The 14,121-nt window shown below is 39.3% G+C and overlaps 1 protein-coding gene across 10 annotated transcripts in view; it reads right to left on the bottom strand.

Annotated features, from left to right (window-relative positions):
* Positions 1-14,121, bottom strand: part of APP (amyloid beta precursor protein) — a 288,793-nt gene that overhangs the window by 110,919 nt on the left and 163,753 nt on the right. For 3 of the 10 annotated variants that reach the window (XM_025378883.1, XM_025378884.1, XM_025378889.1), the window contains 2 exons: positions 4,163-4,330; positions 1,492-1,548 (listed from right to left, as the gene is read on the bottom strand). The exons of 4 other annotated variants lie outside the window; for them this stretch is intronic. In XM_025378883.1, the coding sequence (XP_025234668.1) occupies positions 1,492-1,548; positions 4,163-4,330 (225 nt within the window). The remainder of the gene's footprint in view (positions 1-1,491; positions 1,549-4,162; positions 4,331-14,121) is intronic. 3 more of the 10 variants (XM_025378887.1, XM_025378885.1, XM_025378886.1) reach the window with 1 other exon arrangement.

Below are 14,121 nucleotides of genomic sequence, written 5' to 3'. Positions count from 1 at the left end.
TCACCCGTCTATAATTTATCATCTTTGAAAAAGATAACTGGCTTCATCAATTTTGAGATGAGGGTTTTCTTTTTTTTTTTTCAGGATAATGTACATAAATGCTAATTTTAATTATAAAATATCTAAGCTACAACTGAAATTGTGTCTCTTCCTCCAGCAATCATAAGCATAAATGGTATAGATCATCCCTAAGCTAACACTGGATAAATCTATTTCTGGATGGAATCCAAATTCAAATATGAATACTAAAACCACGTTTTAAAACTAAGTTAGTCTGATGGTACAACTGAAATAAAAACAAAACATAAGACACTAAAGGCCTGCAGTGACAGGACAATGCATTTCTTTATAGGAGGCTCTTTCTCTACTTCCTAGTCAGAAGTTGAGAACCTCTAACCTACCACTGTGTCTTCCGGGAGAGGAGAAAGAGGGGTTCCTAATGTCTAAAAGTGACCCTTCATGAAGTTGAAACCGGGTCTTACAACACAAATAATTGAAATCTGTGCGTACGAATTAGACCATGTACTATAATACATGAATATTAAGTATTTTTTCTGAGGAAATAAGTTACTCATGTATTATAGTCTCTTGTTAAATCATGGCATCTTGATGTAACTGAGTACTCTATTTTAAAGATCTTTCTTTCTTCCTTTCTTTTCCTTCCAGTTTTAGTAATGAAATGGTAACCTTTGCTCTCTTTCTTCCCACCAGGCACTCCCGGCACAGCGCTTCCCTTATCTAATTACGCTTATAATTCTTATTACAATTATTAATGCTTGCTTAGAAGTTCCACTGACTGACTTAGGCACCTGTAGAATTCTCCCTCATCAGGAGATCACCTCAAGGCTGCAGTTAATTTACAACCTGATTGTGCCTGGGATGCACCAGCCCACTTACCGAACTGGATAATAACTCAAGTCTTTGGAACAAGTCCCGTATAGCAGCATCTCCTCACCCCTCCTTCATGCCCTGCATTCCAAGCTTCCCTTTTTAAGCCTTTGTTTTTTAATCCAAAATTTGAGATGGTTGCTTTAAGGCAAGAGCCCGGACCATTTCCCCACTGCTAGTTTTGCAAAGTAAAGTCACTTTCCTTCCACTGCACCTAGCCCTTGTTCTTCGGTTCTGCAAGCAGTAAGAAGCGGAGCCTGCTCTCAGTTACACTGATAGCTTTTAGGAAATAAAATAGTTAATGGAAAATACAATACAATGATGTTGTCCCTATAATATTCAATAAAACCGGACTAAATAAAAAGGAAATTGGTCAGAAACAGAAGAAACCTGGTCAATGATGTTCTTAGCCCGACATCCCAAGCTGTCTGGCAAAATGAGATGTAATTATAAGCAAGGTAATGGGAAGAAACATTTTACTAAGACAGGTGTTCAAGAAATACAAAACCATGCAAAGAAGGTGATGATGCTGGAGTTATGTGAACCAAGCAGCATCCTCCTCCCCTCTTCCCTTCCCTCAGGTGAATGACAATGACAACGTACGTTTAACAGGATCTTGGGTAAGAGGTTCCCGGGTAGTCTTGCGTAAACTTTGGGACACTATGGAAAAAATAAGAGAACATAACTAAAAACAAAAAGAGAAACATGGGAATGATGGCTGAAACGCACAAGAGTCCACTGACAAAAAAACAACCTAACAAACAAAATCACTCCTTAGGTTTGATCTCTCCAACAAAACCAAAATGAACATATTAACATAAGATCTATTTTTGCAAGAAGTTAACATTTGAGAATGCCGGATATCTTGTCTCTGATAATACGTATATCCAAGTAACAACAGGTTTCTTAACAGAAGAGGATTTCTTGCTCCTTCTTTTGTGCCAAATATCCCCAATTCCCTTCGATGCATTTTTTCACAAAAACTCCATTTATTTCACTCATTCACAGAACAGCATGTGGCTCTCAGCTCTGGCTGTTTGCTGAGACTTATACTCTCTATTTATTCTTGTCCACCCATCTAACTGATCTTCAGCCTTTGCTTTCTTCATACATTATTCTGTCACCTATCCCCTCTAAAATCAGGTATAGCTAGCCTTATCTAATACCTCTCTGTTGGGAGCATCTACCTTTTGCAAAACCCTCAGCGAAGTGTGTGCCACCCAGGACACCTCCATCCAACCTGGACAGGTGCCCACTGCTCGCTCCCAGACCAAACTGATCAAAGGGAGAGAGTGTTAGGGGAAGGGATGGCAGTACTAGGGTGAGATGGAGAGATAATTTGAATCTCTTGAAGTAAATTCATCACTGCTAATAATTAAAACCAAATAAATTTATTACCAAAAAATATACATGATATTTCAGAAAATGAATCCACCCAGGGAAAGGGAGAAAAAAGTTGCAAATCTGCCAGGAAACCTCTCCCAGCCGCTAAACCAGTCAGAATCACTGTAACAAAAGGCCTTTGTTCCAAAGGCTGCAGGCAACAGAATTCTCCATTGTGTTCGCAATACCTGACCTAATTGACTGCTTTGTTTGAAACTGAAGAAGGGAGTCATTTGAGCCAGAAGCTGCAATCATCCGATCAGAGCCAGACAAAAAAAAAAAAAAAAAACAACTCTTGAGGTTACCAGTTCCTACACCTGTTCACCCATGGGACTGAAGCAGTCATCTCATTCACTGGCGATGGCAGGAGACCAACAGAAGCTTTTCCATTAGATTCCTCTTAGATCCTGAGCTCCTTTACAGTGGAGTTATTAATGGTGCAGGTCCTTCTGTTGTTTTGCTTAATCCTATGATCTCGCTGGAAAACAATTTATGTAATCCCTAGGAATCTCAGGCAGGAAATGGGGCTGCCACCTTGCAACACAGCGGAGAAAAGGCAGGAGTCTCTCAAAAAAGTAATGCACAGTTACTGAGTTTCGTCTTTAGTTATCAAGTTGAGCTGACTAATTACTTCTTGAGTAGTTCACACTTCCTACTCGTGAACAACAATAAAGAAATAAATAAGCACAATTGGGAATTTCACTTGGAAGTCTGTTAAGGACATGGAAGTCTCATGTCTGGTACTGGACCTCCTGAGAATTACCTCTTTGGGGAAAATTTCATTGTGCACTTAAGTCATCATGACTTCATATTTTTATCCCCAGAATTATGAAAAGCTTAATGTTCAAGAGAAAGACTTTGAACATTATGTTCTGGCCAGGAGCGGTGGCTCAGGCCTGTAATCTCGGCACTTTGGGTGGCCGAGGCAGGTGGATCACTTGAGGTCAGGAGTTCAAGACCAGCCTGGTCAACATAGTGAAACCTTGTCTCTACCAAAAATACAAAAAATTAGCTGGGCACAGTGGCATGTGCCTGTAATCCTAGCTGCTGGGGAGGCTGAGGCAGGAGAATCACTTGAACCTGGGAGGCGGAGGTTGCAGTGAGCCGAGATCACGCCACTGCACTCCAGCCTGTTGAGCAGAATGAGACTCCGTCTTTAAAAAAAAAAAAAAAAAAAAAAGGAAGGAAAGAAAATTATGTTCCTTGAGCCTTATGCCATTGAAAGTTTCTCACGTTAAGTCAAAAGTTTTCTTTTACTTTCAGGAGAAGAAGCAGAAGTTTGACCTGGCAAATGTCTGTGTGCTGAGCTCAGGGGGCAAAACGGGCATGTCTACCCTCCAGCATTTGAGATGCATGAGCTCAATCCAATCACATTCCCTCAACAGCACAATAAAAGACATGTTATGAACCAACTTAAAGGTATTCATCATAGCCATACACCTTATCAATGCAACTCAAGCTGCATCAGCCAGGCTTCCACTGGTAGACAGTATCTGCACAGGTAGTGCACATGCATAAACATGAACACGTATGTACACAGACAAACACGTAAGTATGCATTTGCAGAAACGGCTGGCTGCAGAAGACAAAACAGCCACTTCAGCTTTGTGTAAAAGAGAAGCACTCAAAAGTCCCTCTGGATTGCAAGACATATCTGCTACAGCTAGGAAGAGAACACATCCATGGCCATGCTTTATTAGGGAAAGACGGAGAGGTGTGCTCATGATTGAACATACTGAGGAGACTGAGCAATTAGAGAAGTGGACAGAAATGTGGTTAGTGGTAGCAACAGGCCCATTCCCAAGAACCAGGAAAACCAATCTGTTACAAAGAGCAGAGTCAGTGGCGAGAGAGACGAAAGGTGGCCAGGCTCGAAGAAGGGTCCACTTACTGACGCTGCCACACACGGCCATGCAGTACTCTTCTGTGTCAAAGTTGTTCCGGTTGCCGCCACATCCGCCGTAAAAGAATGGGGCACACTTCCCTTCAGTCACATCAAAGTACCAGCGGGAGATCATTGCTCGGCATGGCCCCGTCTCGGCTTGTTCAGAGCACACCTCTAATCAGAGGAGATGTGGGGAACCACATTTAGCATGAAAAGGCACTGTCTCTCTGTTCATGTACACACGTTTACTTCTTTTAATCCTCCCAGTGGCAACCTGGACTGGGTTTATTAGGCAGCATCTACCAAACATTTACTGAGGAATTTAACTGCCCACCAGGACTAGAGATTTACCTCTCAGAGCATGCATTCTCATCTGGTTTAATGAGTGCAGGACTCGGTAGTAATAAAAGGATTCTGGCCAAAGGTGAAAAGATCATTTGGCTGCTTTTAAGATGAGTATGAAATGACGGAAGGTGTCTGCACATCAAAACAATTCTCCATTATAAAAAATAAACTTCTCTTTTAAGAAGTCAACTTTCATGTAAGGAAACTGCTTTGGTTATGAAGCGAAAGTTTAAGCCCTCACAAACATCTGATTGCTTTCCTTAACAAATGACTGCCTTAACTCAAGTATAAAATTAATTGCATATATTTTGAATGTTTTCCAGGTTTTGGAGGCTGTCTGTTCATTGACTTTATCTAGAAATGTATGTCATATCTGTAAATGTGACTTATACTCAATGACATTAACTCTAACTTAAGATCATTCATTTGCATATTAAAATATGTACCAATATAAATGGTCTTAACTCCAATTTAAGACCATTTTATTTGTATATTAAAATATGTATTAACATGTTATATTATATATTTTAATAATTTAATTACATATGCATGAAATACATCTATAACAATGTATTAATTCTGCTATTTAATTGATATTTATATATTAAAAATTTGTATTTGAATATATTTAATTACATATGCATTAAGTACAACTATAACAACATATTATTTAATTATGCTACTTAATTGAAATTTATGTATTAAAAATCTGTATTATTTGTATATTTTGTATATTTACCTGACCCTTGGGCAGTAATGTTGCAAACAATAAAACATAGTCAACCAGCTCTAACTTCTTAATACACACCATGCACTGTTTTACGTAAATTAAAACATATCTTACCTGTCAACATGTCTTGCCACCCTCCCCAAGATCGGTTTCACTCACCCGATTACCTCAAAGTCAATCAGTGACCCCTCCAATTACATGTATAAAGTCAACCCTGAGTAGACTTATAATTCTACCTCCCATGTATATCCCATTTTCACTGGAAGTGAAACAACAGCCCAATTCTCCCTCTGGGTTTGTGCCCTGTCCTTGCTAGGCTGATGCCTTAGCACACACAGATGTCTTCTTAGTTTTACTAACATGACAGAGGAAAAAACACCTTTCTAAAAGATGAAAGCCATGCATCACCCAGAACTTCCAAGTTAGGGATAGTCAACAGACTGATTCTTTTTTTCTTTTTTTGACACAGGGTCTTGCACTGTCGCCCAGGCTGGAGTGCAGTGGCACAATCTTGACTGCAACCTCCACCTCCTGAGTTCAAGTGATTCTTGTGCCTCAGCCTCCCAAGCAGCTGGGATTACCCCTGTACCACCAAGCCTGGCTAATTTTTTTGTATTTTTAGTAGAGACAGGGTTTCACCAGGTTGGTCAGGCTGGTCTTGAACTCCTGGCCTCAAGTGATGTGCCCACTTCAGCCTCCCTAAGTGCTGGGATTACAGGCGTGAGTCACTGCAACTGGTCCTTCAACAGACTGATTCTAGTTAGCCAATCAAAGACAAGGATCCACAATGTCAATACAAATGGGGACTAACTATTGTTTTACTTCCCTACACATGTTGCTCTTTCAGTAGATGTAATAAAGTCCTGGCAAAACCAGAGGTTGCTACCATCATGATGATGTCAACAGGAGGGACAGTCAGCACTAAGCCCAGAAGGTGTCAAACACTCTGCAAGAGAAATGCCCCATGCAAAGAGCACTAAGATGACCTGGCTCTCTTCATGTGGTTTTCAGATGGAAACATGGTTACAAAAGCATCAACCTCGTTATCATCCATCATTAAGGCCATCTCACTCAGTACCGCTGCTTTCAAAGTCCATGTTCCCAAAGCATGTCTTTGATTTTCTGTATACAATAGTCTTGTAGGATGAAAACTAGCCAACTTGTTGACATATAAATCCCATCTACTTTGCAATTTTATTTATCTTCCAAAATTAAAGGACTGGCACCCTGATTTATTAAAAGTGAACTGGTTCTAGGGGCCATATCCCCTCTAAGTTACTGACAGAGCAGCTTCTGGACTGTGAAGCTCAAAGCCATGCCTAGATGTGAGGACCCCCATCAACTATAGCCAGCAGTGGTCTCTGCTGCCAGAGCTTATCTTCAGTTGTAACAAACATCTACACTTTGCTTTCCTTCTCTGTATTTCCTTCACCAATGTGTACGTATTCATGCCACATGCTCTTTAATGTTTCTAAGACACAGCAAAACACATTATTAATCTCTTACTCAGGCAGTGTTAATTCCAACAAGACTTCAAGGCAGCAGTGCCTCCTAAGCCTGCACTGCGCCGGGAATTGGCATTGGGATTGCAAGCACTGTGGCCACTGCTACCAAGGGAGGCACAGAATCCCTTCACCCCATAGTCACAGGAGCATTGGCAACAAAATTCACCGTGCCTTGGCAATTTATGCTGACCCTCACATTTTGGCATTTAAAAAAAGTATCATCTTAGAGTACCAAATATGTGTCTTCTTATAGATGTGTGTCACGGGCCTCACAGTGCACATCATGGCTCTGTAGATGCACCAACCTTGTCTTTATGAGTCTACATATTACATACAAGTGGTAGAATTTTGGGTGGGTGCAAGTCAAGTAATGGGATAAAAGAATGTTGATCGAAGGAGATGGTTCATGATAAATATGCGCCCTTGTGAGTGACCTCGCAACAATTTCTTACTTATGATAAAGGCAAAATCTCCCCAGTCCAGAACCTAAATGACATTATATTAACATTTTCCTATATCATTAGTAAAACACAATGCCACATTCATTTTTATTTTCTTCTGCCTCATTCTGTAACAACTATGAAACCGTTTGTTATAGCTAATTCGTAGAAACCAGGCCAAATGAGCCCCAATCAACTAGAACAAGCATTCAGAACTCAAAATCCATTTACATGTTAATTAAGTAAATAGTATAAGCTACACGTTGAGCCTACAACTCTTGCTGGAGTCTCCAGCTTTAAGAGTCTTAACTCCTTCCCTTCATAAAGGCCAAGAAGAGTGAGATAATCCCTATTTGGGGAGTGTTGCTTGGTTCTCCCAATCCTGTTAGGGGTAGTTGGTGCTCTTGACTTTGAATGGCCCCCAAGAGTTTCACGGCCTTGGTGGAGTCCAAGTGGGCATCACGGGCAATAGCAAAAGATCCCACAATACTCAAATACAAAAGGCTCTCTGAGATAATGTGGTCAGGAATGGGTGTATTGGGTGTAACACTGTATGTTAATTTAATGCCAAATACGTAACGTATGGAGAAGACGTATGTGAGGCTGGAAGAACAGGACTGACAGTGTGCCTTTGTTACTTCTGAATCTCTAAAAGACAGCTACCTTGTCCGACTGGTTCTCAACTGCTGACATGGAGGAGGAGCAGACAGGCCTTCTCTTAACATGCAACCCCTCTCCTGGTGAAAAAGAGCTTCTCGTTATAATTCTCCCAATTGTCAGCAACCCTGAGTCTCCATCACCTCCCCTTCCCAACACTTTCCCTCAGGGATATAATGAGAATATCAACTTCCCACAAGCAGTAAAGCTGATTTCAGAGAGGACTGGGAAAGGAATGGATAACGTATCCTCCATCACTCATAATTATATTCCCACTCTACTACGGGGAAAGGGAATACAACTGCTTGTTTTCTCTGACCTTTTTGCTAACCCTTTATTATTCCACAACAATTTTCCATGTGGTAGAAAAGAGAATCTTAGCCTACTCTGGGAGAAGCTGGGACTGAGGGGAGGGTCAGCACCAGGGAAGTATGATGCTAATGCTTTTACACAAAGTATGAATAGGCACACAAAAAATGGCCAGTGCGTCTCAGAAGTGAACATGGAGAAGCAGCAGCACAGACTTAGGTTAAAGCTGTGTTAAGGGATTAACGTCAACTTCATAGACGTGATACTGTACTGAGTGAAGATTATACAGGGTCTCTTTGTATTAATTCTTTTGTTTTTTTTTGAGACGGAGTCTCGCTCTGTTGCCCAGGCTTCAGGGCAGTGGCACTATCTCCGCTCACTGCAAGCTCCACCTCCCGGGTTCATGCCATTCTCCTGCCTCAGCCTCCTGAGTAGCTGGGACTATAGGCGACCGCCACCATGCCCGGCTAATTTTTTTATATTTTTTTGTAGAGATGGGGTTTCACGGTGTTAGCCAGGATGATCTCGATCTCCTGATCTCATGATCCGCCTGCCTCGGCCTCCCAAAGTGCTGGGATTACAGGCGTGAGCCACTATTCCCGGCCTGTATTAATTCTCACAACTGCATGTGAATCTACAATTGTCTCACAGAAAATATTTTTAAATTTTTTTTCTTTTTTATTATACTTTAAGTTCTAGGGTACACGTGCACAACGTGCAGGTTTGTTACATATGTACACACGCGCCATGTTGTTTGCTGTGCCCATCAACTCATCATTTACATTGGGTATTTCTCCTAATGCTATCCCTCCCCCAGCCCCCAACTCCCTGATAGGCCCTGGTGTGTGATGTTCCCCACCCTGTGTCCAAGTGATCTCATTGTTCAATTCCCACCTACGAGTGAGAATATGCGGTGTCTGGTTTTCTGTCCTTGTGATAGTTTGCTGAGAATGATGGTTTCCAGCTTCATCCATGTCCCTGCAAAGGACATGAATTCATCCTTTTTTATGGCTGCATAGTATTCCATGGTGTATATGTGCCACATTTTCTTAATCCAGTCTATCATTGATGGACATTTGGTTTGGTGTCAAGTCTTCGCTACTGAAAAGATTTTAAAAAGCCCACATTAAAAAAATAATATAGGAAGCCGGGCATGGTGGCTCACGCCTGTAATCCCAGCACTTTGGGAGGTCGAGGCGGGTGGATCACCTGAGGTCAGGAGTTCAAGACCAACGTGTCCAACCTGGTGAAACCCTGTCTCTACTAAAAATACAAAAATTAGCTGGGTGTGGTGGCGTGCACATGTAATCTCAGCTACTCGGGAGGCTGAGGCACTGGAATCACTTGAACCCGGGAAGTGTAGGTTGCAGTGGGCCAAAATAGCGCCACTGCACGACACCGTGGGCGACAGAGTGAGACTCAGTCTCAAAAAAAGAAAAACACAAATAACAATAATGTAGGAATATTGATTTTTCAGTTTGCCTATGAATTCTAACCTTGTCTCTTTCCTTGACTCACAGATTGAAGGATTTGGAAATAATCAGGTTGAGAAAATTTCCTTTACATCCCTCTCTAGCAATGGGGTATTAATGAGAGATCTAACCAATCAAGATGCTCACCAACTAGAAGAGTTTTAGAGCACTGAGACCTGAAACACATCTTCAATAAGCTGCATCTAGTTTCACAGAAGATAAAAATATCTCGAGAGAGTTCAAATGCTTATGTTTACATTTTCTATTTTTCTCAAGAGCATAATTTCTTCCTTCCTAATCTACAGAAACTTCTAAAAACATCAGCAAAAAACCTGTTTCACATTAATTACTATTATCACTCAGTAGAAATATATACATCAGTCACTAAATGTAGAGGATGCAAAATTAGACCTTATGTAACTAAACCCAAATAGGATTCCTGTGAAAATTAAAACCGTATCTTCAAAATGTATACCATATATAATTATTATGCCAATTAAAAATAAAGTTGAAAAGAAAAACAAATTTAAGGAAAAACAAAAACCTCTTTATCTGCCTTATCTTTATTCTCTTCTCAAAATGTAAAATACTAAGAAAACTAACATTTTGAAATCATTTTTGAAATCAAACTTATTTTTTGATTTACAATCTACCTTTCTGTTCAAAGTAAATATCAGATAATAATGGAGAAAATTTGTTCAGAAAAATAAAAGCAAGAATATTTCTTAAAGAGAAATGTTAGATAGAAACACAGGCAAAGACTTATACGGATATCTAACGAACCACAATCCTTTATTCATGCTGAATTTCTTAAACTTTCAAGATCACAAATAGCTTTTCTGATATTCACTTAGCTGAATTCTACTGGCAAGGAAGCATTATGCCTTCTTTTATAAAAACTCTACTCATTCTTCAAGACAAAATGGCATTTAATACACTGAAATGCTGGTGTCTATGAAACACAAAGTAAAGTTATCTGCTCCTAATCAAACTCTATGCATTTTATCTTTGTAAGGTAGGCCCTTGCTGAGATTTGTGCTGGTGTCAACACTATATTCCATTTTCTAAAAATCAATATAATACAAAATAACACAGAACTAAGCCAGAGCTCCCTGGATTATATAAAATGATTATGAAATTCACTGTTTAAAAAATAATGCTCAATCACAAAAAATTAGTTCTGAATAGGTATTTCAAATTGGACTGAAATTGTGGACAACCAAGGTTAGAAAGCTAATTTTACATGTTTTAAGAAATTTAGAATGAACACAGTTGTGAAACTGGCAACCAGTATGGGGAGAAAATCTCCACTTTTCAAATGTACGATAATTACAATGCCTTCTTACGAAGCAAAGTTAACACATTAGCAAATAATTTGGTTTTTTTTTTTTTTTTGAGACGGAGTCTCGCTCTGTCGCCCAGGCTGGAGTGCAGTGGCGCGATCTGGGCTCACTGCAAGCTCCGCCTCCCGGGTTCACGCCATTCTCCTGCCTCAGCCTCCCGAGTAGCTGGGACTACAGGCGCCCACAACCGCGCCCGGCTAATTTTTTTTTGTATTTTTTTTTAGTAGAGACGGGGTTTCACCGTGGTCTCGATCTCGTGAGCTTGTGATCCGCCCGCCTCGGCCTCCCAAAGTGCTGGGATTACAGGCGTGAGCCACCGCGCCCGGCCCTTTTTTTTTTTTTTTTGAGACAGAGTTTCGCACTTGTTGCCCAGGCTGGAGTGCAATGGCGCGATCTCGGCTCACTGCAACCTCCGGCCCTCAGGTTCGAACGATTCTCCTGCCTCAGCCTCCCGAGTAGCTGGGATTACAGGCATGCGCCACCACACCTGGCTAATTTTGTATTTTTAGTAGACACGGGGTGTCTCCATGTTGGTCACGCTGGTCTTGAACTCCCGACCCTCAGGTGATCCACCTGCCTCAGCCTCCCAAAGTTCTGGAATTACAGGTGTCAGTCACCGCTCCTGGCCTAAATAAGTTGTTTTTAATAAACCAGTAAAGATATATTTTAGAATAAAGTAAAGCTGGTTATTATTATTTCGTTTTTAATCATTGAATTTCAAGTATTCTCAGCCTACTGGAATGTATGTGAAATAAAACTATATTACATGTAATGTATACATTTTAAATTTACAAATTTTGGGAAAGCAGCCACAATCAAATTAGAGTTATTCAGAGAGAACTATATTTTCTGAAGTTTTTTAAAAAGGCAACATTTTATAGCATTATTTTCTCCATATTCTACAAGAATATCTACTTAAACTTCGCATAATAAAAATATTTCTCCTTTCTGAGAGAAATTCTATATCTTGAACTCTTTTTGTCCAATTTTAAGTAGAGTAAAAAGGGCAAATGTAAGGCAAATATAATTTATTTATGTAATAAGTTACTTCCTTAACGTAACAGTGGAATAAAATGAAAACAAGGACATAAGTATTAAAATCCACTAAGTATACAGAACTTAAATATTTCAAATAAACTTTATAATTTATAAATATAATTTATATATTATATACAATATACAATTTACATATTTATATAAATGTTTATATAATTAACACATATGTCTGTCTAATCACTTAATCCATTAACAATGAAAAAGGCAATGTAGTTTATAACAACTTTACTTTTTTAGCCTAAGTTACTGCTGCAATTCTAAGTATTACTATACGGTGACATTTAATGACATTTAATGAGCCTGTTATTAAAATCAAACGTGTATTTTGTTGAAAAATAAGTAGACAATATTTGCATTTGATTCTATTGAAAAATTTTTAAAAGTCAACACACTAGAAAACTGGTTATTTTTTAAGAACATGTTTTTCCCAATTCTGGAACCATGTACTTTCAATAGAAAAGAACATTTATCGTGTTCTTGTACATAGTAGCAAGCAGTCATCAAAAAACATGTTTAGAAAATTACTCTAATAAGGCAATAAATTATCAAATATTTATGACCTAGTAATCATATTTTACTAAATAGAAGCATGTGAAATCAGGCAAGCAAGCTTGAACTGAAGTCTTATGACAAATCTCACTTAAGCTCCAAATATGGATTGAAATACAAACAAAGATGATGCAAACAGCTGTGCATGTTAATGAAAGCACTGCTTCAGTACAAGATGATGGGTGTTAATTTGTCACGGAAGTCTCTAGAAGATATCCGCAGTTGGCTAGCCTTTTTACTGAATTGCGTTAATTCTCTAAGGCTAGCCAATACATCTGTCATTCTAATTATACCTGACCCAATTCTCATCTCTCCATGATGAAAGATTGTTTATAAAGTGCCACCTGAAGGAGGGAGATTTACTTGTAAAGTATTTAGACTAATCAGGACTCCTGTGACAGTGTTAAGGAACATTCACAAAAGGGTACCGCTATGGTTTTTCCTCAATCTTTGTTTCCTGTTTGTTATGGGAATAAACTTGCTCTTCGCTGAGCTGCGTGGTTAGTGTTCAACACACTACTAACAAGAAGCTCAAAACTCGGGATATCATGTCCTGTATTGGAAAAAAAGGGGGAAGTTCTTTTTCTTGCTGAATAAGAGACAGGAGTATGCTGGGAAACTGGCACTGTCTAGAAAAATAGAACACTCTTGAGTTATAGTGTATGCCAATTGCCATGGTATAAATACTCCCACTATTGGTATTTCAAGCTACTAATGGCTATGGCTTACAAAATTCCTCTATACTGTAATAATTAGCTTTTATAGGATAGCAGGAGTTGACTACACTACCATGTTAATGACAGGAAATAGGGGCACAAATGAAAACATGCAGGGAAACTGTAAGAGTTTTTCAATCTCCTTGGTCTTGAGTTGTGAATTTGAGGAAAGAAAAGCTCAGTAGGTAGATGTCTCAGGATTCACTCACACTTGTTGGTATCTGTAATATACCAAGAACAATAACACCAAAGGTAAGAATGGTTTTCCTTTTCAGTTTCTTATTTCCTGTCTCAATGCCGCAAATTGCACCATATGGAAGGCAGGAGACACTACTAGAGTCTACTACTCAAAATAGATCTGTGCACCAGCAGAGTCAACACCACCTGGGACTCAGGCCCCCATGCAGACTCACAACGATTGTTTTCCAAGGGCCTCGGGTAACTCAAATGGATATCTCAGTTTGAGAAGCAGCATGATCGACCTTATCTTTTAAATGCAATAGATATGTCAAAATGTGAGACACAAGATTTAATCATTTTCCAAAAGAACCACTGGGGAAGAATTAGTAAAAGTTGCATATGTTTTGGCTTATTAAAAGAAGTACACATATATTTGGTAAAAGACAGATACAACATAAATTAGTAGTCTTAAGATTCAAATATACATCTCAACAACTTAATTCGAACAGATTGAACAGATTGTCTATACAAATTTATTTTACTCTGAAGTTCTGTCCTATCTCAAGCAATATTAAAACAGCTTCAATACCTCTGCCTTAGATCCAGTACCAAGATCATAATTCTCTTACTCATATTAAGACTATGAAAATACCAGGCTTCTCA

Source organism: Theropithecus gelada, chromosome 3 (genome assembly GCF_003255815.1).
Source record: "Theropithecus gelada isolate Dixy chromosome 3, Tgel_1.0, whole genome shotgun sequence".
Taxonomy (NCBI): domain Eukaryota; kingdom Metazoa; phylum Chordata; class Mammalia; order Primates; family Cercopithecidae; genus Theropithecus; species Theropithecus gelada.
The sequence above is the reverse complement of the archived record's forward strand: the minus strand, read 5'-3'. Positions and strand labels throughout refer to the sequence as shown.